Here is a 26,931-nt window from a genome sequence, read left to right as displayed (position 1 = left end):
AGTTGGTAGGTTGACTCCTTGCCATGCACCAAGCTTCGGACCTACTTTTTTTTTTTCTGTGCCTCTGACTCTCTGCCTCTGCTCCCTACCTCATACTTAGGTACATAGGTAGATAGTAATGGAATTTAGTATCGTCTTCTGCTACTCCTCCGCGTCCTTCCTCTCTTCCTTTTTCTCTCATCCTTCTCTATTCACCAACTCCCTCGTCATCTTTGCGCCTCGTGTCCCTTGAGCGCCGGCGTGGAAACTGTCGAAACGCCCTCAGACGTCAACTGGTTCTGTCCGTCCGCAGCAATTGCAAACCACCTCCCATTGCAGGATTCATCGTTGCAGCTTTGGTCTGCATAGTGTGAGCTTCCCTCGCTTACCCAACACCAAACGCCCGCCACCCTTGTCAATTGAGGCTTTTCCCTTGACCTTTTCATTGGTGGCAACAACCTTCAAAAACCAACCGAGCTCTTCTAACTCAAGACACATATTTATACAGCCATCCTTGTGTGTGTACATTGAAACGGGAAGCAATTGCCAAAATTGCCCATTGACCTCTTGGTTGAGGTTTTTAGGTTTAGTTGCCACCACTGCCCACGCCGCACATCGGAGCTCCTGAGAGCTTGCGCACCATAATCCGATCTCCAACCCGTCTTTGCCATGTCCAGGTTCCAACGACTAGCCGGTACCGTCCGGCGGGCAGCTTTGCCAGCCACCGCTATCACTGTTGGAGGTGGTGCCCTGCTCTACTACTCCTACCGACCGCGAAATATTCCCGGCTTCGAAGCCGCCGCAGTCCCTCCTCCCATCTTCGGCGCCGACGGCACCTTTTCGCTACCCAAATTCCCCAGAGTCAAGTCGCGTGAGGAACAGCTCGCCGAGCTCAAGAAGAGTGCTGGGGATGGAGAGGAATACGACTTGCTAGTCATCGGCGCTGGCGCGACTGGTGCTGGAATCGCCCTCGATGCCGTTACTAGAGGCCTCAAGGTTGCCGTGGTCGAGCGCGATGACTTCAGTAGCGGAACCAGCAGTAAGAGCACCAAGCTTGTGCACGGAGGTGTCAGATATCTGGAAAAGGCTGTCTGGAACCTTGACTATAACCAATACCAGCTAGTGAGGGAAGCGCTCAAGGAGCGCAAGTACTTCCTGCAGACTGCCCCCCATTTGAGCCACTGGCTGCCCATCATGCTGCCACTGGACAAGTGGTGGAAGATCCCATACTACTGGGCTGGCACCAAGGCCTACGACTTCCTCGCCGGAAGCGAGGGCATCGAGAGTTCCTACTTCCTGACCAAGAGTAAAGCCATTGATGCGTTCCCCATGTTGAAGCAGGAAGACCTGGTTGGGGCCTTGGTCTACTATGATGGTGCTCACAATGACTCGAGGATGAACGTGTCGCTGGCCATGACTGCTGCTCTGTACGGTGCTAATATTGTCAACCACGCTGAAGTCACTGGACTGCTCAAGGGTGCCGATGGAAAGCTATGCGGCGCCACCGTCAAGGACCGCATTCCCGAGAGGAATGGCAAGGACGCTCAAGATTTGACCATCAAGGCCAAGTGCATTGTCAACGCCACAGGTCCCTTCTCGGATGCCGTCAGGAAGATGGACGATCAGAAGTGCATGGATATTGTTGCTCCCGCCTCCGGTGTGCACGTCATCCTGCCGGGATACTACAGTCCTGCTAAGATGGGCTTGATCGATCCTTCAACCTCGGATGGCCGCGTGATTTTCTTCCTCCCATGGCAGGGCAACACCATTGCTGGCACCACGGATGAGCCTGCAACAGTGACGCCTAACCCTTTGCCCGATGAGAAGTCGATCCAATGGATCTTGAACGAGGTCAGCCACTACCTCTCCCCGGACATTACTGTCCGCCGTGGTGATGTCTTGGCTGCATGGTCTGGTCTTCGACCTCTAGTCAAGGATCCCAAGGCTGCCAACACGGAGTCGCTCGTGCGTAACCACCTGATTGATGTTTCAGAGTCCGGTCTCATCACATGCGCCGGTGGCAAGTGGACTACTTACCGCCAGATGGCTGAGGAGTGTGTCGACGAGGCCATCAAGCAGTGCAACCTGCCCACCAAGCCCTTTGTCAATGCTCCCCGTGTCAGCGGTACTGAGGCTATAGATGACGGCGCTATTCTTAATGGCCAGTGCCAAACTCACAACGTTCGGCTCATTGGTGCCCATGGCTTCAGCAAGACCCTTTTTATCAACATCATTCAGCATTTTGGCATTGAGACCGAGGTTGCCAAGCACTTGACGGAGAGTTACGGAGACCGTGCCTGGACTGTGGCTGCTCTGTGCAAGACTACTGACCAGCGCTTCCCCGCCAGGGGTGAGCGAATCTCGGCCTTGTATCCCTTCGTCGATGGAGAGGTGCGCTACGCCGTCCACAATGAATACGCACAGACAGCCGTCGATGTTCTGGCCAGGAGAACGAGACTATCTTTCTTGAACGCGCAAGCTGCCCTAGAGGCCTTGCCCAAGATCATTGATATCATGAGTGAGGAACTGAAGTGGGATAGCAAGCGCCAGGAGCGGGAGTGGACAGACAGTAAGTTTCAGCAAACCTGTGTCGGAAAACTTGGAAGTCAGAAAATCAAAACTAACTATTTGACCAGCTGTATCGTTCCTGCAGTCAATGGGCCTGCCAGAGCCCATGTTGAGTGCTACGAGGAGAGACGTCGAGAAGCGTAAGCTGGACTTTACCAGCTCGCTCGAGTACAAGATGTACTCGAGGCACGACAAGCCCGTTGAGGCATAAAAGCGTGTCTTATCTTTTGTATATTGTGTTCATACACTTAGCATTGGGGTTTCTAGAGGAATGGACGGAGCAATGGGTCGGTTAATTTCTGATATCTCGGCTTACGGATTTCGTAATAGATCGGCATGCATTGGCATGCTAGTTCATCTTTGTATAAAGCCTGCGTTGGCACAGCTAGACGAAGATTACTATTGATTGTAATAATGCTCATTTGTCTATACTGCGAATATACTCGCACCCAAAGTGGGGGTATGTTAGTTTCACATATACTTCAGTCGCGAGGCGCTACAAAGAAGGACGATGTCTGCGTGTGCTGCCTTTGTGGAGACGAGGGTTTTCTATAGGTGAAGCTAACTGTGCATCTATACTAGACAAACCGTGAGAATGAAACCCCGAATGAAAAGTAGGCTAGCCAGCGTGGCGTGGTCCTAGTCCTCGGTACTCCAATTCCAGGAAGTTGCCGTAAATACGTCCCTGGCAAACTTCTCGGCACCCATGGCATGCTCGAACCGAAGTCTCTGATCGCTCTGCATGCCTCTGGTAAAGTGGAATGGCCTGTCTGTAGAGGTTATACCTTCCATGTCCTCTTCAGAAGGAAGCCAAGCGGCCCTTTTCCGGTCATTTCTCCAAGACAGCCGGCTCAGAGGTAGCGAGCTGGTGGACAGCAGCGCTTTGATAAAATCCAAGATGGGTATCATTCGCGTCCTGAGTCCGCAGTTTGTGTGGTGCTTGTCAATCTGATACCCCGGGCACTGGCGCAGAGTGGCCAGGATTGTGTCAACTTGAAGCAGCGACGTGTCTGCGATCAGGTTCAGCGAGCTGGGGGAGAAGTCCACCAGGAAGAAAAGGTTCTTCGTGCTGAGGAACTTGATTGTTTCGCCGAGCTGGTATGAGTCACAGGCGGCACTGGAATCGTAGCCTAGCTTGCACTGTCTTGTGCGCGATATGTACAAGCTGAAGAAGTGGCGAGGAATCGAGGCAATGCTATTTAATACTGTAAACTATAAGCAGGTTACCTTTGAAGGTTTGCATTGCGGTTGACCTACCGCATTCGCGCCGGTATTGAAGCTCCTCTGTGAATTTGAATCGTCGTTAATCACCACCCGGTGTACGAATTGACATAAAGCCTAGACAAGTGCGCAAAAAGACGACATTGAAGAGAATACTTACGTTCAATGCCGTCCGGTAAGTACCACCACATGGCCTCATCTCTCCCGTCATCTTGCTCGGGAAAAGAGCTCCACTTCAAGGAGCCATTCATGATCAACTCTCGTGTTGCGGCCTGGAACCGCGGAGGCTGGTTCAGCAGCCAGGAGACGAGTATCTTTTGACGCAGCGCATTCTCAAGAGCCCGACTCATCCGGGGATCTTCGGTCACGGTCACCTTACGTTGAGTCGCAGGCCACTTGAACTTGAGTGCCCCGGATGCCATGGCCTTGGAAACGGCCGGGGCGCAGTCGAAGCGATCGGCTAGCACAGCCAAGGTTGCAACGAAATCTAGACTGGGTGACTGGGTGGCCACTTCGGTACCGTGTAGAAGCCTTAGCATATCGCCAAAGGCCCCCTCCCGGTGCGCAAGCCGAGTCTCCTGATCATCATCTACGATCCTCACCCAGGGGAGATCGCTCACGTGAGCCGACGCTGGGTCCGTCTTCCTCAGGGACAAGGCGCCGAAGGCGGCCTCAATGGTCTTGGCCTCCTTGAAGCGAGTATCTCCCAGCATGCGGTCAAAGTACTTGGAGTGCTGCTTGAGGACAGCCAGCTTGACCCTGAAGCCGACACGAGTCCTAGCCTTGAGGGCTGGCGCGGGCTGCTGCGCTGGGGCAAGTCTCGAAGCCTGCTGCTTCTTGGCAGACTTGAGGGTCGCCTTGGAATTCTCAAAGACGCAATCCAGGACCACATCGCCAGCATCAGTGATATCAACCACTCTGGGCAGAGCAGTTGGACCCGGTGGGTCGGAAGCCTCTCCATTTGAACCCAGGTCCTCCATCTGGTCGATCTTCGGTATGAGGCAACCCCTTCAAGATGCGGTAATGCGGAGCAATCATGAGCTCTGATCTGAGCCTATTCAATATGTGTAGCAATGCCCAGATTTTTGGAACTTTTCGTGGTTGTTGTTGTTGTTCATTGATATCTTTATTTCGTCAATATATTATGCGCAAAGAATACAAGAAAGTCTTGAGCGATTGTCGGCATTTGGCGTAGCTTGATGACGTGAGTAAAAGGTTGACCAAACGAGTCGACTTAAGGGGTCGGGTTCGCGTGGAGAAGTCTCAATGGCCAATGAGCAGGCAGGGGAAATTATCCACTCCACCTCTGTCTGCTATTCCATCAACACCACCCATCACTTCCATTAGTCGGCGGAAAGGATCAAGCAAAGCGATGGCATCGTAGTTTCTAGAATCAATGTGAAAAGACGTGGCATGCTGTGAGAGGAGAGAGATTTAAGAGCATCTCTCTCTTGGAACCTTTCGCAGTCTCCAGCCTCCAAATGCCATATTTTTCGGCGCTACAGCGAATTCTGTGTCAAGCAAGGCACGGCGAGGGGCCGATGGCTGACTGGCTACAAACAAATATTATCAGAACAACGGAGGTGTACAATTGGCATCTCCAGTTTGCCACCCATAAATGTCCAGCGATGGATACCTTGTAGATTGTGCAGAGGTTGGCTATTCGCCTATCGCTGGATTCGACTATCCATTGCTATTCCATGCATATGAATATGACTACCCCACAGCTTACCTAATTATCAAATTCCTGTTTGGTAGGTGTGAATAACACGATCATACATAGTACAATGGCTGTGCCACAGCTGCCGAGTCTTGCGTATAGTATTAGGTGGCACTACTGTTGTTGCGTGACCACTGTGCTACCCTCTCTTTGCGCAACAAGTGGTGGGCCTTGTCTCACCGAACTTGATCGCTAGGCATCCATCCACTAACTACAGTGTACGAAGATCAACAAGTACATATAATGGTTTCATTCCTTGAGCAGATTCATGAACACAGTCGTTTACAGCCATCAATTATCAGCAAGAACCTATCGGATACCCACCTGCAGGATAGAGTATATATAATTAGGTACCAACGTGCTAGTTATAACAGGACGCGCCAAGTGAAAATGGTGTATTTTCAAGATAGGTTCAATCAGGGACGGGCACGTATGGTGGCGAATACTCAGTTGTACTTGATTCTGAGCGCTCATGGTTCTAATGCATGGCGACGATTCTTGATGTGTTCTAAGATGCTGTCCATTTTGACTTATGATCGTGTGGGACGTCAATACGACAAGTACTGTGTGTACTGCTTGATCGAGTGGCTGGCGGGTGCTAGTAAGACGAACACAATTCATATGGATGCGGCAGCTTGGCTATTGTATTGTATCAGAGGTTCAAGGTTGCAGTATCCAGATGACTGCAGCTCTTGTACAGTAGTGTACCCTAAAAGCCACACATCACATATTTCTGTTTCAAATCCTTTCCTAGAATACGAATTAACTGGAATAATGATCTGTCACGGAGGACTTGGCCAATATATTTCGGGGTCAATACTTGGTAGGTTACATACATGATGCACAGATACATGGGCAGACGTCTAGTGGGTCGCTCGCGTCTCAGACCAGACATAACACTTGTTTATTTCTCGAGTTCTCATCTTTCGTGTTTAGAGCCAAGCAAGGGCACACACAATATTAAGAAAGCGTGGAGGATAAGGTCAAATTACAGATAACATCACGGTACAACTTCCGTGACGGTTACTCATGATTTGGCGGGCGGGCGGGCGGGCGGGCGGTACAGGGACTAATAATTGATTGATTGATGGAATGAATGGATGAAAGGCTGATGGCTGGACTGCCGGCAACTGGGTGCTATGTAATGTATCCACCTCCGCATAGTGCACGTCCATAAATTGATTCCTGGAGATACTCCGCGTTGGATGGGTGGAGACATCAATGACCTTTCAAGGTTCATGATCGACCTTTTTTGTACATCACGATAATTGAGACCAGTACGGTACCAAAAGTATATTGAACGTTGACGGGACCACTTCCATTTCAACAAAGACAGCCAAGACAACTCGAAACGGATTCCAGAATGGACAAACAGTGGACATGGTGATGGAGAAATGTGAACCAAGTTTTGGCGCATAAGGATATTTCGTCTTGAGCTCGCAAGCACCATGAAAGAACACACAGAAAAAAAGAAAAAGAAAAAGGCTGCTAACCTATCGATTTGCGCTGATGGGAGGGAAACGCGACCCTAACAGATCTGTGCATGGTACGTACATGAGCAAGGGGGCCAAGTATGAACAAAATTGAACAATCTTGTCTCATCTCATTTGTCGGATGTAAGCGCGCGCGCCCGCCGTGTCTAGATTTGGCATACACACACTTACATTCTGGCAGGTTTGGGTGATAGATGGGTCAAGTTGGTACCTACATGTTTGAATGGCAATAGTTAGGTATGTATCTGCATGATGGATACCTTGTATGTGAGGAACATGTAGGTTGGCATCATTCATTTAGGTGCACCGTCAAGCTCTCAAACATTAATGCCCATATTGTGTGCGCGCAAGCATGTACTTTGTACAGTTCTGAAAGGTCCCTGGCTGGATATCCGATGAATGCGCCCCCAACCTGCCCATCTGTTGATACGTACCGAGTTGACGATCAGATCATGCCTTGGTCGGTTTGGCGACGGCTGACGAAAGAAACAAAAAAAAAAACCGAAAAAGGAAAAGAAAATTCGGTGGGGCCTCTGGAGTGCGATGCGCTACTGCACGAACTTACAGGGAGCTCTCCACTTTAATTTTTTTGGCCTGAAGCCAGACTTTTGGGATGCCGAACGGGATTTCTCAACTGCCAAAGGGCTTGTACGTGAAGACCTGCCTTTGCGCACCTCTTCGACCACCTGCATCTCGAGCGCCAAACAAAAATTCAGGCGCACGGCGAACCAGAGCAAAAAAAGAAAGAAGGAAAGCAAAAGAAAAGCAAACAACCAAACACAACTGGGACTGCGCGACGCCCGACACACACCAATTTGCCCTGGGCGCCTCGAAAGTCCATCCTGCTGCGGGAGCGTCTTTGCTGTGTCTTTCTCTGCCCACAAGCGATACTGCACTCTCTATACTGCTACCATCTCGCGACAGCCTGGCTAGACAACGGACCAGCTCTCCCATCGCGCTGACAGATAACGGCGGCGGTACTATTCACATCTTTTGCGGCTTACTCGACATCGCGAAACAGTTGGAACCAGTACAGAAAGGAGGGAAGGAGCAGCGACATCGAGTGCCCTCATCAACGACACTGCACACCCGATTGACAACCACTACCGACCGCCCCAACTTTCTATACTTGCCTCTACTACACCAAAAAAAAAAAAAAATATTCACAGCCATCCATGCATCCGGTCAAACGTCCGGAAGTCATGGACGTCACCTCGGTCAAGTCCATCACGGACTTTGTCCCCCGTTATCGCGAATATGCTGCCGCCAAAGAGCAGACCGAGACCTTCATCAAGGTAGGTTGGTTTGCGCCGTGCTGCGCCTGGCATTATCACCGTCGTCCACATGGATTGATTCTGACTGGCGCTCTCTTCAGGACTTGATGATTTATGCCGAACACATTGAAAACACGACCCGGCAAGAAAAGCTAGCACTCAATACCCAGCTGCGACACGCTCAGTTTGATTATGAGGACTCGGTGAATGCTCGACGTGAGCTGCAAGCTCGTGTCATGGATCTCGAGAGCCAACTGAGCTTTTTGTCACAAAATAACTCCGGTCTGAAACATAGAAATCCCTACGTCCTCGTCCTTGTTGACGGAAATGACCTAATAGTAAGATGAGACATCCGACACTGCAACTGACAATAGTAGCGCCTTTTGCTTACCGTTTCCCAGTTCCAAGACCATCTTGTCAAGCAAGGCGCCGAGGGTGGCAGCAAAGCAGCATACGCCCTTCGCCAAGCAGTCTACGCCAAAGTACAAAATCCAGATGACACGGAAATCATTGCCAAGGTTGTGGCCAACCTCTCTGGCTTGGCCAAGGCTCTACGACGCAATGAGAATGATCTCAAGCATTTCATGCTGGGCTTCACCCAGGCCAAAGCATCTTTTGATTTTATTGACGTCGCCAATGTCGACACAGGTGCACATGCCAAAATTGCAGATACGGCACGCTTCCATCTGAAGAATTACAATTGCACACAGGTCATGCTTGGAGTTTCCGATCCTGCCTACGTCCAGCTCCTCGACGACGTCAAGGATGAAATCAAGTCGAAGCGTATTACTATCTTGGAAGGATGCCCCGTTTCAAAAGAAATCATTGGCACTGGTGTGTCTGTCGCTAGTTTTGACGCAATTTTCAGAGCCGAAAAGCTGCCGCTGGTTGTCGACAAGCCCGTCACGACCGCATCGTCAATTGCTAGCACCCCCATCTCGAATTCCGCCACCCCATTTACGTATGCGACCATCACGCAAAAGGCAAGCCCCCCGCCTCAGTTGATTCTGCCTCTGGCACCGAAGACGGTCCAAAGTAAGAGCGCAGCAGTACGTGTAACCACACGACCTGTATCACCCCCTTGGAACCCTGGTGCTCGAGGTCTGGATCCTCCTATCCCTTTGAATCAGAATGTCCTCGACATCGTCAAGAAGCGAACCGGAAGCGACAAACTCTGCAACAACCATTATCTGCGAGGCCCCTGCTCCAAGGGTGACGCATGCTGCTTCGAGCACGATTACACGCCAAATCAGGATGAGATAAGAGCCATCCAGTTCTTGGCACGCCTCAACCCTTGCACAAATGGTCAAGATTGTGACGTGGATAACTGCATCTATGGCCATCACTGCCCTAGCGTCAAGGACGGCGTCTGTACACATCCATTCTGCAAATTTCACGTCAATGAGCACCCCCCGGGAACAAAGATAAAGGCCAGCAAGAAGCCCGTCGATTAGGAATCAGAGAACGGCTCTGGAACAGGCTCGACCAATCTGTGGATCTTGGGAAACAGCCGTACAGGCTCCACCATCTAGTGTGCTTCATTACAGTCTGGTGCATCGATTACCCGTCATGAAGACCTCAACCGAGAGCTGCAAGACATCAAGGTCGGCCAAGCCGATTAGCAGCAGGATCAAGGGCGTAATTATCATGTCAGATGAGTATCACACGGCACTACTCATCTTAAGTCTATTCCGTGTTGTGAACTCGTCTGCTAAAGCAAGGACTATCGATGCAAGGTAGCTCTCTATGACAGTTCGGCTCGCTTTGCTCAGTGGAGGCAAAAAGAAAAAAGTTAGGTGGTAGCATTTGTCGGATATGAAGAGTCGCGTTTGATTCCGTAGAAAAACCAAGCCTCCCAGTGCCATAGCTATGATAATAAGATCCCAATGGATGAATGGGTATGGTTGAAAGCTTTGATTACGTGCAGATGCTTCCGACAAGACTACAGCATATCGTCCCTTGTCAGACGCGGAACAAGAACACATGCATGATGTCATGTATAATAATCTTTTTCCCCATTTACCCCTAAAGCATACTCGTAACTTTTACTTCTTTGATTTCATTCCCGAAGCGGCCTCGTCCAAGGCTCTGCTGCCATCATGTTGCGATTTGGCATGGGAATCATTTTGATTCGCGCTCAGCACCCGTCATCAGGCATACGGGCTGGGTATATGGGAACGCAATCAGCTAATTCGTGGTGTTGCCTAGGTATATTCACAAAAGATTGGGCGCTTCCAACCTAGTTTCACCGTGGCGTCGAGTGGACTTCCAATTGCTCCTCGAGTACCCTCACGGCTTCACGGGTATTCTATCACGTGTTCATCCTCCTGGCTTGGCACTGCCGTTGAGGTTCTTGACACTAATGTGGCGGAAATTGATTCAACAGGTTCCAAATCGTGTCGTTGCCAAACTCTCCGCCAAAGTTGTAGCCCACTTCGCTTTGCTCGCCACCAATGGGACGTGATAGGCTGTTGACCAAATCTGCACTAGCTGAGCCGTCTGCTGCTCCTTGCCAGACTCCAATGCCGGCGCTCGGGGGGATACCATCATCTCGTATGCCTGTCAGGTCATTATAGGCCACGTCGCCCATCGGATACATTGGCGGAAGCGAGCTAAAATCGAAATTGGTCGGAAAAGACCAGTCGGGTGCAGGGAAGAGCTCTGCGCCGGGTGTGAGACCAGTTCCGCTGCTGCTGCCATCCGTGTGAACAGCTGGTGACTCAGTCTTCGGCGTCACTGACGCAGGATGTGACTGGGTGACTGCCGGAGAAGACTCGGCGGCAATCGAAGTCTGTCCATCCGAGCTCTTGGTGGCGTCATCTTGCTGATCTGTTTGGCACAGTTCTTTGGGGCAGGTAAAGGAGCGAGGGCATAGCTTGTTGAGAAACCCGTGACCTATGGCCTTTTTGAGCCGAATATAGATGGCATTCAGGACTCCCAATGCTGCAGCAGCCAGACGGTTGCGATCAGCCATCGCCTCGAACCTTTCGACTCCCCACTGGAAATGCTGGAGCGCATTGTTCAGAAGTTCGGGGTGCTCCTTGGGAAAGAGAATGTATATGCTGGCCATCATGACAATGGCATCAAATGTGCCAAAAAAGAGGCTGAATGTCTTGTACTGTTCGGGATCCAGGCCTTTGAAGTGGATACTTTGTGCCTCTAGCATATCCAAGCTGGCCTTGAGGGCTTCATGTCGACTACTGGCTCGTGTGAATATGTAGGGCCTGTGAAGTGCCATGAAATTGAAGGAAATGAGCTGCGGTAGAGTCGGCCGTGCCAGTGTTATCCAGTGGCACTCTGGAAAAGAATCGAACCTGGTATCCGGGTTTTCCAGGCGAAATTCTGGAGGCGTACGCTCTTGTAATTCGAGAAGCTCCTGGTGCAGTTTTTCGACTTTGGAAAAATCCTTGGGAAATGGGCCTTCCTTCTCGAGGTCGAGAATGTCGCGGAGAGGCCGTAGGCACTCAAACGCCCAAAGACCCCTAGTCAGAGGCGTTGGTGGGTCATTCTCGCCACGAACAAATATGGGAGTTTTCCGTCTGTCGAAGGGGATGGGTGCGTCAATGGGAGAGCTCCTCTTGAAAGTTCGCATGTCCACGCTCGTTGGTCGTCCGAGGACCGCGCCTGTGTGCAAATCCCACATGACGAGAACCATCCAGATCTTCCGCCTGCTCTGCGCTTTCCACATGGCATCCAGCGCTTGTTCTGTGCTATCATTTGGGCCCGGTTGCGGGTCGAACTGGTCACGATGTAGGCCAATCTCCTGCGCATCTCTGATGGCAGTCCCTACTTGATGCCACTATTATCCTGCTCAGTATGACAATCCTACTAAGCAAAAAGGGGGGAAAGACCCCAAGTTTAGACCTACCGCTTCAGTGACCTGGCCGGTGTACTTGAGAAATGCAGCGCGTACCCATCCGGCCAGGACAGTCGGCACCGTCATCTGGCGCTTCCCCAACAAGGTCAAAATTGCAACGCCCGTTTCACTGTACTCCAACGCAAGATCCTCAAAGGTCATGTTGCCTGCATATTTTAGGCTTACAAACCTTGGGTCGTTCTCATCCGACACTGCCAGCAGTGAGGTGGCGAGTACTTGGAACAGAAGTGCAGGAAAAGACCTGAGAGTCGGATCTATGCCTTGCGGCCCAGCATTCGAGAGGAGGTGGAAGGGGAGCTGATACCACATTTCCAGCTGTTCCAAAAACTCGGCCTCGTGAATAGCATAGTACATCCAATTGAATTCCCGGAGGTATATATCGACAAGCTGTTCGACAAATGTGCGCGCTGGCAGATGGCGGACGAGGCTCTTGTACCTTTCTCTGGACCCGAAATGCTCCCCTTCTTGCGCTGCCTCGCCGACGCCGCCGACGCTACTCAGTGGTTCGCCCGAGCCCGCACCTTCGATCTTTTTCAAGAATCCCAAGGTGTTGGCGCCATTTCCGCTGCTATTCGAGTATCCAAAGTCAACCGCCTTGATGGGAATGTGACCTTCGCCATTAGCACCGTCCAAGGGCGGCGATACGTCTTCTCCCGGCTGAGAACCTTTGCGCCCTTCTCCTCCGTCCTTGGAGATGGGCGCGCCCGTCTCATAGCGGCATGATGACTGTTTCCCCCTCGAGACGCAGTTGGTGCAGGGCAGTTTCCTGTCGCATTTCTGCTTGCGCTTATGGCAGTCCAAGCACGAAATGACCACTCGGCGACGTTTCCGCGGCGGGGGCTTGATCGGTTGCGATGTGTCGTTCGGCGGGGTGGTCTCGTCCATCCTGGCCTCGACGCTGGCGCGATCGCCGTTGGTTTGCGCAGGTCCCATCCGATCCGCGAATCTTTCGGCGTCTTCCTCTTTTCCTTACCCTTGCTCTCGGTGTCTTCGCGTCTTCAGTCCGATCAGCTTGGCGTCCGACGGGGCGGATCGGGGGTCGCGAGGTTCAATGCTCTCTCTTTGCAGTGTTTGTCAGCAGAGGAGAAGAGACTCAGAAGTTGGAAGAAATGAGGAGAGCTTTTGGAGAGCTCCTCGACCTGACAGATGCGACAGGACCCCCAAGGGTGTGTAGTAAACCCCACCTCCCAAGTGGACACCTCCGCCGCCAAGGAGGCCCTGGTCTGCTACTAATGCCGGAAATAGCGTGTAAGCTTTGCCATGTCGTCCGATACAAAAGTGCATTATTCGTAATATTCACTTTCTCCTACCTCCTTGCCTTCTCTAGTGCTTCACAATCAAGATCACAAGTTTAGTGAAATGAAAAGAAGCGGCCGTTGTGCGAAAGAACTCACTACGCATATACATGGCGGCTTGAGGAACATCGTGATGGTTGTGAAACACTGTTCCGACGTTTTGGTACCTGTATGAGCGCCCACAATCACATGCCACATTTACTAGCAGGTAGATATATGTTGTACAAATTGCTTAACTTGATCATTTTGCAAAATAAAGAACAACTACTAATGGTATATATCCAATATCTTCGATATGATATTCCCCGCTGTGCTCCGGTAGTGGTACCTTTTTCGTCTTAGATATCTGGCCGTCCCGCTGGTCATAGAGGCAACTAACTGGATGAAGTTGCAAAGCATAAAAACTCTAGACTCGGAAGTGAGTCAAGAGATGGAGTCCCGAAATCAAATGAAATGAAATTCAGGTTGGACCCCTTCTTCAACAAATGGTGCGCAGTTTGCCCTTTCGTTTTATTAGTTGGCTCCTATCCGGTTGAGGTAAGCCTGCCAGGCCCGTTGTCTGTAGCGAGTGGCCTCAACTTGCGGGTCGGCTGCCTTGATGATCCCTCTTCCAACAATGATGATATCGGTACCGCAGATCTGTACCAATTTGGATGGCGTGTTGTATTGTTGGCCTAGGCCGTCACCAGCAACGACGCCATTCTCCTCCTCGCCTTCTGGGGGCAACTGGCAGCCGGGCGTCATGTGAATGAAGTTGTCCGAGGGCTCTGTGTTGAGGCTTTCCTGGGCGATGAATCCCATGACAAAGTCCTTGTGCTCCCGCGCGGCTTCTACGCACGCGTTGGTGTATTCAGCATTCATGAAGTTGCCCTTGCTCGACATTTGTGCCAGGATCAAAAGACCTCGCTCATACGGCGGCTCCTCGATACCGGCGTAGACCAGGTCGTCTCCATCTTCGGTAGTGGTGGCGAACCGCGGCGAGTCTACAGGCTCGAATGATTGTGTCACAGTGGTGATGGACACAATGCTTCCTTTCCGCCCGTCGGCATCCCTGTGGTGGGTGGCCTGGTGGTTGTTGGTGGTGTTGCCGCTGCTGTTGTGGGCCTCGAGCGGCGCCAAGCGATCTTCGTCCTCGGAGTTTCCGTTCTCCTCAAATGCATCGTTGACGGGAGTGCCCACGGTGACGGATGTCTTGACCTCGTAGTTGACACGCGATCTCCACTTGGCGGCAGCCTCTGCCAGTGCGCTTACTGCAGCCTTGCCGGGAACCATGTTGACGTTGACAATGTGCGCCCAGTCAATGATTCGGGCTGTGCCTGCCGTGTACTGCAGCTGGACCGTATTGCCAATGTCGCCAAACTTGCGATCTTCAAAGATCAAGAAGCCATGCTTGCGCGCCAACGCGGCCAGCTTAGCGCCGGTGCCAGTCTGCGGGTGAAAGTCCCAGCCGGCTACAAGGTCATAATGCGTCTTGAGCACGACAATGGAGGGGCCAACTTTGTCTGCCAGGTTGATCAATTCTCGGGCAGATGCAACATCGGCACTCAGACACAGGTTGGACTTCTTCAGCTCCATAAGACGGAGCAAGTAATTGGACAGAGGATGCGTTGCCTTGCTTGCCCGGTCGGCAAAGCTGGCTTTCAGCGTGTGGTTTTGAGGTCGGTCGGCGGACATTGTGGGCGCAGTCAGTGGCTATCCTGATTTGTGCTGCCTTTTTCTGCTTCTGATCCTTGTAACCACTCGATCTTCTAGGATCTGCGTGATCCAACTTGAGCGTCGAGGACGGGGTGGAACACAAAAAAGAGGGTTGCGATTTGACGAGACGTCGAGTGTCTGGCTGGCGGGCGGATTCGTCGATTTTTTTTTTCCCTCGATTTTTTTTTTCTTGGTTCTCCTCTCCTTCTACACAGCACGAGTCGTGATGAGAAGTGATGCTATGGTCTGTGGGGGCCTAGCAGAATTTAAGCGATGGGTGATGAGTTTCGAGGCCTCGAAAGAATAGTAAGGAACGTCGTCTGATCTACATATAGTAGTTGCCAGGTCGGGGTGCGCGTGTACGTGTGTGTGTGTGTGTGCAAAGGGCAGAAGTGTAGTGACGGCGGCGTTGGTGGCGGCGGTTGGTGGGAGTAGTGGTTAGTAGTAGTAATAGTAGTGTAGGTAGACGGTAGTGTCGTTGGTAGTGTAGTGGGCAGACCAGGGATCTCGCGCAAAAGGCGGTGCGCATGCAGACGACAGCGAGTCCAGACGGTCAAGTCAGTCGATTTCCGCTTGGGCTTGGCGGAGGTTCGGCCAGACTCCTGGCTATGCTAGGTCCAGCTCGGAGGATGAATGGGGCTCTCGCGTATGTACTCTGATTCCGTCTCTCTCTCTCTCTCTCTATTGTCGTTCATCAGTCTCCTCTCGCGCACACACACTGTCTCTCTCCTCTCCCGGGGTTCTCCTAGGCCTCTCTCCGTCTCCTTGGTCTTGAGTAGTGGAGTAGAATGATGTCAATTTAACAGCGCCAGGATACCGCTGCTTCGTCGCTACTGGGAAAAATAGCGAGACTGTGGTACGCTGCTACGTGCGTGCACTGCTTTTGTCGTGCTTTTTAATTTCAAGGCAGGTCGGGAACGAGGGAATGTTGCGGCGCTGGAGACTAATAAAATAATTGGGAAAAAAAGAAACGTCTTCTTCTTTCTTCGCCAAACGTATTTGCCGGTTAGCTCCTCACTTTTGTCCTAGGTAGGAGGTTCCTTTCCCCTATTACCGTAGCCGGAAGCTTGGTTAGGTTGGTATGAAACGCTTCCCCCCCCCCCAACTCCAATGCGTAAAGTAAGTATCTAACCTGGGAAGGAGTGGGAGAAAGGGTAAAGAAGAAGCAAAAAGAAGGAACCCGTGCGTATTGGTCCAGAACCTGTGAGCTAAGAAACGTAGTCCCTTGAAAGAGTGGGTGGGTTTCCTTTGAGGAAAGGAGAGAGAACTCTACCGTATAGTGTTTATAGTGCAGAGGCTCGCGCAGAGGAAAGAGGAAGGGGTCCAAGAATAAGCGTAGCAAGAAGGAAATTTGAAGAAAAGACAAACACACTAACTAAGTTTCATGGCTTTTCGTGAGCAAGGCGAAAACTTCCTACGTCAATCACAATGGAGCAGCTGTCGCGCATGCAAACCGTACGATACTTTGTATACCAACCAACTGACACTTCCCTGTCTACGATAGATAATGTGCTTGTGGATTGCATACCATATATCACATACTGTACACAGTCGTCCAACCTGGCCGGCTGGCTCCAAGTCGCCCGTATGGATTGCCTGCCTGTACGATTAAACTCTGCTAATGTGCATTACAAGGCAACTGAGCGACAGCTACATGTGAGGTGTCAAAAACGTCGCACGGGCAGGACTTTTGAAGTAGCCAAGGCTGGTGCACCGATTGCAGTCCTCTCTGATGGTCCTTTGGGTAACGAGTCAGGATGGCGTCCTCTAATCGCCTCTCCGATATTACTCGGTTGATAGATGGACAACTTGGATGACGGACGGGCGAGGGGTGACACAACGGCACGCACGTATCACGAAACTCTGGGGTATGGTGAATACGTAAAACATGTATGCCATATTCGACATATGTACATTCGTACCCACCTACAGATATATTCAGCCATTTTAACCTACCTAGTACCGTACATTCCTACCCACCCATTTCAAATATCTCTCTTTGTACAAGGCTGGCTGGCGTCTTGTGTGCCGACTATACAAACCTACCCAGCCAGTCTACGTGTTACAGTCCGTAATAAGGTATGCACGAAGCAGGGGGGGAGTCCATCGAAGGGGCAAGGGCGAGCGAGGAGACAGAGTCTATACCCAGCTCGCCCAGATGCCCCAAACCCAAGGAGATGGGTGCGTGCCATGTAAGGTGCAGATTACAGTATACTAGACCAGACTTAAAAAGGCTGCCGCTGGGCCATGGCGATCTCTGACATCTTGGGTGGATGGTGATGCTGATCTTCACACATTGTAGTAGGTAGCGTAGCCTGTCTTTATCTACAAACAAAAGGCTGCGTCAACTCTACTCGCCCTGGCAGTGGTGGTACCGGATTTGTGCCCTACGTCTCCTATTTGCAACCTTTGGCGCACTTCATCGGCTGCAATATCTATGTGCGCGGTACTTTTCTCCAATACACTAGGTACATCAGCACTTTGGACTTGTGATTCATGCAATCCTAACGACGAGCACGAAGAATGACTAGAAGCGGGCCGGGGTTAGGCCCATTCGCATGAAGCAGAGTCATCAAAAAACTGCTCACTTCAACTGTCTAATGATGCCACTTGACTGGTTCGCCCTTCTCCCATCTGCGCCACGTCTGCTCCGCTGGCAGACCTGATGAAGGCGGCGCCAAACAATGTCGCTTCCCGTGCGTATCCCCTATCTCACAGTATAGGGTCGTTACAGAAGGGAGTCACACCCTTTGCCCATTTCATTTCTGAGGCTTAACAATACACATCGAGGTACGTAGTTAGGCACAGTGCTCTTCTCTCTCTCTCTCTCTCTCTTACATAGTAAAATGTCAAGGCAAGGCTGGTGTGGTGCCAGAATCAGTAGCAATCAATGGGTAGAATGCAAATGTACGAAGATAGTTTGTACTAGTCGGCCCCCATCCCAACCCGTTGCGGGTGTAAAGCAGAACACCCCCTCGGCATTGCCACTAGGCTTCGAAACCGCCAGACCAATCAAGTGCAGCCCCGAGGTATCAAACCCCGTCGGTTATAGGGTCTAGACTCAGATCTCCCGACGGCTATGCCGACCAGCCCATCCAACATCGTGATACCCAACTTGGTCGTGCGTACCCCCAAATGTCTTTTTTCCAATGCCTGGGGGGGATGAAGAGCCTACTCGGACCCTAGACGCCGAGATCCGTTTCATCTAGGTTAGTCATCTTTGAGCCATGAAATTATTTCTCCAAGGTGTGTCTATTAGAGAGCTCGGTATCGTCGATCATGTCAAGCTAAATAAGAGAGAGAAAAGAGGTTTAGATCACGTGAAAGACGGTCAACCTTTGAACGCGAGCTGACAGGTGAGACATGATCAAGATCGATGAGCGTTGGCTAGCTACAAGCAAAGTTATTCGGGATCCAGCCTTCGAAAACGCATAAAGATGGATTTTTTAATATACACCTCCCTCTATTCTCTTCTGGCCATCGTTGAGGTGAGGAGAGAAGGAAGAATCGCCAGCCTGCAACTAGGTAGTCCTGGGCCACCTGCTGTTGTGGCGCTAGACGCTTAATGTCGCTTCTGATATATAAACGTTCAAGCCACCTAAACAATCTATGTACACCAGTGTTGTTTACAAGAATCAACTAGCCGGACTCGATTTTACTTGTCACCATACCTTTGATTTCGGCTGCGACAGTCAGTGAGTCCAGATTGCAAGAGATCTAAGAGGTGCGTGAGACATGCTCGCGGCGTCTCGCGATATGGAAGTCCACTACTCTGTACACAACTTGAAAAAATTGCAGTGTAAGATGCCAGAACATGGCGACAGTACACAGCTGATTCAGCCCGTTCTCCAAGTTTGAGAGAGGGATTTTGGCGGGAGACATTGTCTTGTTCTGTTTCAAGTCACAGGGCTACTCATTGGCTCGCATAGATTCGATAGAAGAGGCACGCGAAAAGAAGCAACTCATCACGGACGAGTTCAAACACTGAACTAGGTCGGATATGTGTTGAGCTGGTCGATCCCTCAACTCCCGTAATTGACAGGGTCTTCCCCTTCTTCTCCCTCCCCTCCCCTCCCCTACCCTCGGGGTTTGCGGGGTCGCAACATTGGATTGTGGAATTTCTAGTTGTCACTTTGTAGTGCAGTCCATAAATGGCTGCAAGCCCAGCCCGAAATAGGGAGGGTGCCAAAAATCAAAAGGTACACATATGCATTCCCGAGGTCTTTCAGGTGGACTTGGGTGTAAACTCGCTTCTGCAAGTTGCAAAGTATAACTTCAGCCTAGGAACCAAAGCTTCGGTACTGTTTAGCGCCGAACCCCTTCCCCGGAGCCATGATCCTTGTGAGATCTTTTTTAAAGTCTTCCCTCTTTGCTTCTTAAAACAAAGCCAGGTCCTTGAGTGGGAAGGGTTCAAAGACATGGAAGAAGAAAAATATGACTTACATATCAGAAAGCTATGCACATCAGTAGCTTGTGCCTGTCATCATCTGCCGAGGATGCCACAAACTCCACTGATATACATTCGAAACGGCCGTGGAGCGCCATGATTATGTAGTTGAGAGTCAGATGCTGCACCTATGCTGATATCATATAAGCACCTGTAGCCCCCCTTTTGTCTTCTGGGCAACTTGCCCCTTCTCTTTCCGCTTAGAAGATTCCCTTGCTAACCTACAGGGTTCTCCTGAATCGAACAAAAGCAGTGGCCATATCGGTCGAGAGTTTTTTTTCGGCCCTTGCCCCATCTCCATCTCCAGCAAGGTCTGTGGAGTATAAGGACCTCAGTCACTACCTGCACCACGCTTGACATCACTTGTGCGCGGCAAACCTTCCTACCAGCTGCCAGATTCTATATTTCTTTGTGGCCGATGTAGGCCGCAGAACCCAGAGAGCCGCATACCCGACGCGTGGCTCGCGTCTGCTGGCGCATATTTTCAGTGGAGCTCCTTTTGACAACTGTCGATTTGATCCTCCACCCTTTTGGCTTACATGAAGGAGCAAATTTGAATTGCTTGGACAGGAACCGACGGACTCTTGCCAGAACCCCGAGTGTGCCCATGTATTTAGGTATACAGTATGTATGTGTGTGTGTGTGTGTGTAGTGTAATAGTCGTCTTCCAGGTTACCAGCGTCGCGAGGTACCAAGGACTTGCGCGGCTTTTCGTACCTGGCGGTCCCCTAATCTGGTGAGAAGCACACTGGAACAGAGCAGAGAAGCTTTCTCAAAATAGGTGCTGTACCTTGGTGCGATGTACCCTGGATGGGCATGTACAAAGTAAGCTAAACGGAAGTTGCAACTGGGACCCTGGTTAATCTGCCTGCCGACGATCCCGAGCTGGCTTATCTTTTTTTTTCTTGTTGGCTGCGACCTCCCCCTCCACTCAGCTACAGGTAGGCAGGTATCGAACACTTTTCGAAAAGGTCATCTTCTGGAAGCTCTGCACAACCGCAGTGCTTGGCTGTGCTCGAATAATTACATCAGACGACGGCGGCAGCAAAGTGCAAGTGTTTGCCATCACCAACCCTAGTTCCCGCGCCGGACTTTGGCATTATTATATTTTTTTTTTCCATCTCTTATTTCTTTCCTTCTATTCAAATTGGAAACCTAGAGCGGCTGCAGCAACATTAATCATTCATCGCCAATCTAAGCAATCAAGCTTTCTACGTCACGTCACCCGTGTCTCACCAGAATAAACAAACCATCACCACCATTTGCTCGACCTTGTCGTCAAAAGCCCGTCGCCTTTCCGCGCCCTACCTGCATTCTCCGGCACATAATCGGCTCGAGATAAGTCTCCCGTCATGTCCGCACGACAAACCAGGCGTCAGGCGGCCATGGCCGCTGCGGCCGAGACGCCTACCAAGTCGCCTGTGACGGCGTCGTCCGAGTCTTCCCAGCACGACAACACCAATGGAAACGGTGCTATTCAACAATCAGACGCTCTCTCATCATCAGACCGTGCTGCGCCCAAGGAGAACATCTTTCTTTTCTGGCCCAATATTATCGGTATGATGGCTCTCAGGGCAACAAAACTACCAGATCTTCTGAGTCTTGGCTGACGCCCATCTTCATTACAGGCTACTGGCGGATTGTGCTTGGTGTCGCTTCACTTTATTACATGCCATTACATCCACGGACCTGCTCTGTGCTCTACAGCGTTTCGTGCTTGCTCGATGCCCTCGACGGCTACGCCGCCCGCTACTTCGAACAGTCAACCAGGTTTGGTGCCGTGCTGGACATGGTGACCGATCGATGCACCACATCGTGTCTGCTGGTCTTCTTGTCTTCCGCCTTTCCGCGCTGGGCCATTATCTTCCAGGGATTGATCTCGCTCGACCTCGCCAGCCACTACATCCACATGTACGCAACTCTGGCCATGGGCGGCTCCGAGATGAGCCACAAATCTGTGGACAAGTCTAGGAGTTGGTTGTTGAACCTGTACTACACCAACAAGGTTTGCAGCACTCTGCTCGTCTCAATCATGCAGTCACGCTAATTACATGTCTAGACTGTCCTCTTCGTGGCCTGCGCCGCCAATGAGCTTTTCTTTATTGGCCTCTATCTCCTTTCTTTCTCCTCGCCTCTGCTGTCGCCACAGCTTTTGGAGACTGTAGGGGAGGCCAAAGCTGCGGCGATTCAAAGCGGTGCCCAAGTTAACAGCTCGATCGTCCGCCAGCTTTTCACAAACCCTTACAGCGCGGGTGCTCTGGAGATGGCTCGTGCCAACAAGATGGATTCGTTTTGGCCTTGGGTCCTGACCGGTGTCAGCTTCCCCATCATGGCCTTCAAGCAGTTCACCAACGTGATCCAGTTGATCAAGGCCAGCAAGTGGCTTGCTGAGGGAGACGTCGCAGCACGGAAAGCTGCAGGCTTGCCCAGATCCATCAAGGAAAAGGCTAAGAAGGGTTAGAGAGCAGGCACTGAAGGGGAATTTGTCATTCTTTATCCTCAATTTTGCGTGCTCAGATTATTGGCCCAGGCTTAGAAGAGACGTACTCTAGAGACAGATGACCCGGGATCAGCGACTGGGCCAGGAGCAGCTCGTCTGCTCTGTAGCGTGACCGTTGCGCAGACATTTGATTCGGCATTGAATGGGACTGGCAGAGGCTTACATTTGGACGCGCATTACGGTGCCAGCAAAAGCACAACAGGCTCTTGGAATCAAGTCATTAAATTGCCTCAATGTGACGGCCGCTGTACCATTTGTATGAATAGGGGGGTGTCGGCGAAAGGGAGAGCAGAGCCCATTGTGCTACTCACCTGGGACACGCACGCGCACATGCACACGACTGCGTATCGGGTATTGCATTGGAAGGCGCGAGTGATAGATGGGACTGGCATGTCTTGGTTTTTGTTTTTGTCTTCCCCCCTCACATTCGTTGCCCCTTTGTTACAGGAGACGATGTGAGTGCTGATTTCATGGAAAATAACTCAGCATAATGAGTCTGCCACGAGTGGACCAACTTTCTTGTTCTATGTTTGTTCTTGTTGATAGCGGAACTCCAGATTTGCCTATTGTCGTATGTGTAAATCTGCGGCAGAATTGAACTTTCAATCATGTTGATTGCCATGTACCGTCGCTGTCCGAGAAAACACTTGCAATCCTTTAAATACTCGGAAGGACGTACGTAGCCTCTCGCTTTCGCATATTCGACGACAAAGGAGAGTGCCTGGACTGAGCTGGACTGAAACTATCCGAGTTCATGGCGGACAGTGACAAACATTACTATATATGGATAAGCATCGAACAGTTCGGAACGATCGTATAGACCAATACCCATGGACCCCGACCTGTTCTGCCAAAACCCCCCTCTCTTACCAATCAATCAACTCTGTTGGCAAGCCACAGAACAACGACTCGTTCTAGCATGGCCTATTTACATATTAGATATAAGGATGATAATGGTTTGCACTTTTCCTCATTTGTGAGTCCAATACACGCGCACATTGAGGGCAGCGCTGCTGAGAAGGAAGACGCTTATCTAGATCCCTTGTTTGCATTAGAAAGAGGATCCTTGACAGTCAAGCAAAGCCCGAAGCTTGAGCTGCGAAATAAGCAACGGCAATCGAAGCTCTGGCTGGTGTTATTAACATCCTAGATGTCGTGATTATTTGAGCCCTGCCAGGTTCGGGCCATGAGACCCCGAAGACATGGAAGCCGAACGTACGACCAGAGGCATTTGATCGGAAGCAGATCCGAAGCGTACACGGCTACGCCATTCTCGGAGCAGTAGCTTTCGCTTGGATTGCTCTCGACAGTAACTCCGAGCGGCATACCGAGCCAGAGGTTATTAGGTATGTGGTGGTTGACCGGGGTCTTATGCAGATGGATGGCATCATTTTAGCCCGGTAGCACGAACATGGCTACAAGGTGGTTTTTCAGGGTATTGTATAGTCTTGGACACTCGGTATCATAAGCTCTTTCCAAGAGCGACGAAACCATTATAAACTCTAGTCTCGTGGCCGGGCATATCTACACGAGCGTCAACATGAAGAACATGTTGCCTTGATAATCGGGCATCTTGACATATCTGCCTGGCACAGAGTTCTTGCCCATTATCACTTGACAAGGACTAACGCCGTATTGGTATCACTACTACTATGGGTGACATTTCTTCCGACGAGATTTTTAGGAACGATAACTCTGGTCGAATTGACCAGCAGCACCCATCAGATCCAAAGAATAATGCCGAGGACGAAGATGTGAAGGAAATTTGCAATGATCTGGTTCAGCCGGGTAGTACGAGTAATCCACCGGGCCTGTGGGCATTGCTCACATCACGGCGAAAGCCGGCGGACCCTGATGCTACGGCAACCGTACGGAGTGTTTTTGATGACGCGAATCTCGCCGGCTACTATCTACCACATAAGGACTATGAAAACCTCCACCGATTCGACCCTTCGGAGCGATGGACGTACCGGGAGGAACAGGAAGTGCGGAGGAAGATTGACTTGAAGATATTTCTTTGGGTTCTAGTCATGTTCTTTGCTCTCAATATTGACCGAGGCAATCTAAGCAATGCCGTAGCGGATAACCTTCTCAATGATATTGGTATCAACACCAATGACTATAACAACGCTCAGAACATGTATCGGGTCGGTTTTTTAATCTCCGAGATTCCTTCTCAGATGATTGGAAAGTGGCTTGGGCCGGATCGATGGATTCCCATCCAAATCATAATTTGGAGTCTCGCCTCTGGGGGCCAGTTCTTCATACACAACCGCGCGGGATTCTTTGCGTGCCGGTTCATGATTGGCCTGGCCATGGGTGGGTTTATCCCCGATGCCATTCTTTACTTGTCCTACTTTTACACCAAGGCTGAGACACCGCTGCGTCTTGCGCTTTTCTGGTTCGTAGACTCCATGTCGGGCGTTGTGGCTTCCTTCATCGCCTACGGGGTTCTACACTTGCGCGGCGTGGCCGGCAAGGAGGGTTGGAGGTGGCTGTTCCTCATTGAGGCCCTCATCAGCATCACCATCGGCTTTCTCAGCTTCTTGTTCCTAGTCCCCGGACCGACGCAGACAAAGACGTGGTGGAACCCAAAGGGATACTTTACGGAGCGCGAGGAGAAAATCATGGTCAACCGCATCCTGCGCGACGACCCGTCCAAGGGGGATATGCACAATCGAGAGCCCTTGACTTTGGCTATGCTGTGGCAGAGTCTAAAGGACTACGATCTCTGGCCCATCTATGTTATTGGCATCCTCTTCGAGATTCCCACGGCACCTCCCAAAGCGTACCTGACGCTGTCACTCAAGTCACTCGGCTTCAGCACCTTCAACACCACGCTGCTGAGCATTCCAGTCACCGTGTTCGCCGCTCTCAATATGCTAGGCGTGACCTGGCTCACAGAGAAGACGAACCGGATCGCCATCACTGGCCTTTTGGCACAGGTCTGGGTCCTGCCTCTGCTCGTCATCGAATACACGTCTGTAGACAGCCTTTCGGCATGGGGTCAATACGCCCTCATCTTTATCATCCTCGGCCAACCATCGGTACACGCCGCGCAGGCGAGTTGGTGTTCTCGACTCAGCAACACGGTGAGGACGCGAGCCGTGAGCACGGCCGCGTATAATATCTCGGTCCAGCTGTCGGGCATCGCCTCCTCCAACATTTACCGCGAGGACGACAAGCCAGTCTACCGCCGAGGAAACGGGCAGCTCATCGCCATCGCCGTGGGCACGATTGCGGCATATGCGCTCGCAGAGGTCTACTACGTGACGCGGAATCGGTACAAGAGGCACGCGTGGGACACTATGACGCCAGAGGAAAAGGCGACATATCTAGAGAACAATGGTCACTTGGGAAATAAGAGGCTTGATTTCCTCTTTGATCACTAAATGGGAATGGAATTGTATATATTACTTGTGTAGTTCCATGCGAATGATAAATTGCTAATACCTAATACTCACCGTCCAAGTTACGCTTGATTGAATTTCCATCTTTGTTCCTCTCCTTTTGTAATTTCGAGCCGACATCTGCTTTTATCCTTGTCAAGAGAAAGGAAATGTCACAACAGGATATCTAGTACGGCTGGACAATATCCAGTCCAACACCAGCACCGCCGACGCACGTTGTCCCCGGGGCAAGAGGTTGTGGGTCTGTCCAGCTTCCGCCAGTGCAGGTAGAGAACTGCGTACCATTCACGCAGAGAAGATATCCTTCCTGGCAGGCCGAAGTGTCTGGGCTACTGTCAACCGTACCAGTGCTGCTTGTGCTCGAAGCGGGTGTCACGGACGAGATCAGAGTCGAGGCGGTCAGGAGAGTGCTAGTGATTGGAACAACATCCACCGTCGTCGGAGTAAGGGTGGCTGAAGATGTCGCGGCTAGAGTCGAAGAGGGCGTCTGGACCAAAGATGTGGACGTAGGGGCAGATGACACGGCCGAGGACAGTACAGTAGAAGACAATGCCGAGGTCGACAGATCCGCAGACGATGCCGCACTTGATTCGGCGGGCGCACCACCCTGAAGGCGGGGATTGCCGTCACATACCTGCTGGAACAGTTGCTCGTCTGGGGTCGGTCGATCAATGTACTTACCTGGATTTGGGTAGGCAATGGCTACTTGTTGCACCAGAGCCTCATTGTTTGTACAGCCGCCAGTGAGGTCATCCAGGTCAGCCATCCACAGGTCGGGAAAGCTTTCCTCACGCTTGGAGACGAGCCCTTCTCTCCTCTCCGAGAGCGGCAGACGCTTCGCCTTGGTTGTCGAGGCCGTGACTGCGATTGGGGCGCATTGCATGTAGTACTCTGGCTGACCGCCAATTCGAGGCACCCACGTCCACCCGAGGACGTAATTTCCAGGCGAGACGCCCGCGGGGATCTTGAAGTAGTACTGATCCGTGTTTGGGCCGTCCAGATTACCGGCCTGGTTTCGGGCCGGGCAGCCACCCTCAATGGAGTGGATGACAAAGAACCTGCTGTCCTTGCTGGGTTGGAACGAGTCGTCAATGTCGGACGTGAGCGAGATCTGACAAGAGCCGCCGCCGTGGACAGCAGTCCCCTTAAAGGTCAGCAACTGATCCTCGCCAATGGCCATTTCCGTAGGAGGTCCGTCCATCTCTAGACGCTGGCCTGCAGGTACCTTGCATGGGAAAGTTGCTCCTGAGATTGGGTTCGAAGGTCCGTCTTCCGCCTTTCGAAAGGGCAGTGGGTTCTCCAAGACGATATGACTGTCACCGGTGGACAGAAGCATCATGGTAGACGCGGCAATGTACAGAGTCGAACGCATGGTGTCTTTTTATGATGGTTTCTTGATAGTTTCTTGGATCTTATCTTTTGTGAAGATTGGGTTTACAAAGGTTGTAATTT

The 26,931-nt window shown here is 51.3% G+C and overlaps 8 protein-coding genes across 8 annotated transcripts; 4 read left to right on the top strand and 4 right to left on the bottom strand.

The window, feature by feature from the left end:
• Nucleotides 1-648: 648 nt before the first annotated feature.
• Nucleotides 649-2,758, top strand: PFICI_11458 (uncharacterized protein; the record flags this gene model as incomplete). Its single annotated transcript, XM_007840039.1, has 2 exons — nucleotides 649-2,548; nucleotides 2,616-2,758. 2 exons carry the CDS (start codon nucleotides 649-651, stop codon nucleotides 2,756-2,758), a joined length of 2,043 nt encoding a protein of 680 aa, XP_007838230.1.
• Nucleotides 2,759-3,186: 428 nt separating this feature from the next.
• On the bottom strand, nucleotides 3,187-4,748 carry PFICI_11457 (uncharacterized protein; the record flags this gene model as incomplete). Its single annotated transcript, XM_007840038.1, has 3 exons — nucleotides 3,187-3,752; nucleotides 3,805-3,831; nucleotides 3,929-4,748. The coding sequence occupies 3 exons, from the start codon at nucleotides 4,746-4,748 to the stop codon at nucleotides 3,187-3,189; spliced, it is 1,413 nt and encodes a 470-aa protein (XP_007838229.1).
• A 3,435-nt stretch (nucleotides 4,749-8,183) lies between these two features.
• On the top strand, nucleotides 8,184-9,709 carry PFICI_11456 (uncharacterized protein; the record flags this gene model as incomplete). The annotated part of the gene is made up of 3 exons (XM_007840037.1): nucleotides 8,184-8,276; nucleotides 8,357-8,593; nucleotides 8,657-9,709. 3 exons carry the CDS (start codon nucleotides 8,184-8,186, stop codon nucleotides 9,707-9,709), a joined length of 1,383 nt encoding a protein of 460 aa, XP_007838228.1.
• Nucleotides 9,710-10,614: 905 nt separating this feature from the next.
• PFICI_11455 (uncharacterized protein) lies at nucleotides 10,615-13,017 on the bottom strand (the record flags this gene model as incomplete). Its single annotated transcript, XM_007840036.1, has 2 exons — nucleotides 10,615-12,054; nucleotides 12,124-13,017. The coding sequence occupies 2 exons, from the start codon at nucleotides 13,015-13,017 to the stop codon at nucleotides 10,615-10,617; spliced, it is 2,334 nt and encodes a 777-aa protein (XP_007838227.1).
• A 923-nt stretch (nucleotides 13,018-13,940) lies between these two features.
• Nucleotides 13,941-15,101, bottom strand: PFICI_11454 (Orotidine 5'-phosphate decarboxylase; the record flags this gene model as incomplete). The annotated part of the gene is made up of 1 exon (XM_007840035.1): nucleotides 13,941-15,101. One exon carries the CDS (start codon nucleotides 15,099-15,101, stop codon nucleotides 13,941-13,943), a length of 1,161 nt encoding a protein of 386 aa, XP_007838226.1.
• Nucleotides 15,102-20,921: 5,820 nt separating this feature from the next.
• Nucleotides 20,922-22,030, top strand: PFICI_11453 (uncharacterized protein; the record flags this gene model as incomplete). The annotated part of the gene is made up of 3 exons (XM_007840034.1): nucleotides 20,922-21,126; nucleotides 21,198-21,574; nucleotides 21,629-22,030. 3 exons carry the CDS (start codon nucleotides 20,922-20,924, stop codon nucleotides 22,028-22,030), a joined length of 984 nt encoding a protein of 327 aa, XP_007838225.1.
• A 1,691-nt stretch (nucleotides 22,031-23,721) lies between these two features.
• Nucleotides 23,722-25,461, top strand: PFICI_11452 (uncharacterized protein; the record flags this gene model as incomplete). Its single annotated transcript, XM_007840033.1, has 1 exon — nucleotides 23,722-25,461. The coding sequence occupies one exon, from the start codon at nucleotides 23,722-23,724 to the stop codon at nucleotides 25,459-25,461; it is 1,740 nt and encodes a 579-aa protein (XP_007838224.1).
• Nucleotides 25,462-25,645: 184 nt separating this feature from the next.
• On the bottom strand, nucleotides 25,646-26,851 carry PFICI_11451 (uncharacterized protein; the record flags this gene model as incomplete). The annotated part of the gene is made up of 1 exon (XM_007840032.1): nucleotides 25,646-26,851. The coding sequence occupies one exon, from the start codon at nucleotides 26,849-26,851 to the stop codon at nucleotides 25,646-25,648; it is 1,206 nt and encodes a 401-aa protein (XP_007838223.1).
• Nucleotides 26,852-26,931: the final 80 nt, after the last annotated feature.

The sequence above is a fragment of the Pestalotiopsis fici genome (assembly GCF_000516985.1).
Source record: "Pestalotiopsis fici W106-1 unplaced genomic scaffold PFICI_Scf_8, whole genome shotgun sequence".
In the NCBI taxonomy this organism is placed as follows: Eukaryota; Fungi; Ascomycota; class Sordariomycetes; order Amphisphaeriales; family Sporocadaceae; genus Pestalotiopsis; species Pestalotiopsis fici.
The sequence above is the reverse complement of the archived record's forward strand: the minus strand, read 5'-3'. Positions and strand labels throughout refer to the sequence as shown.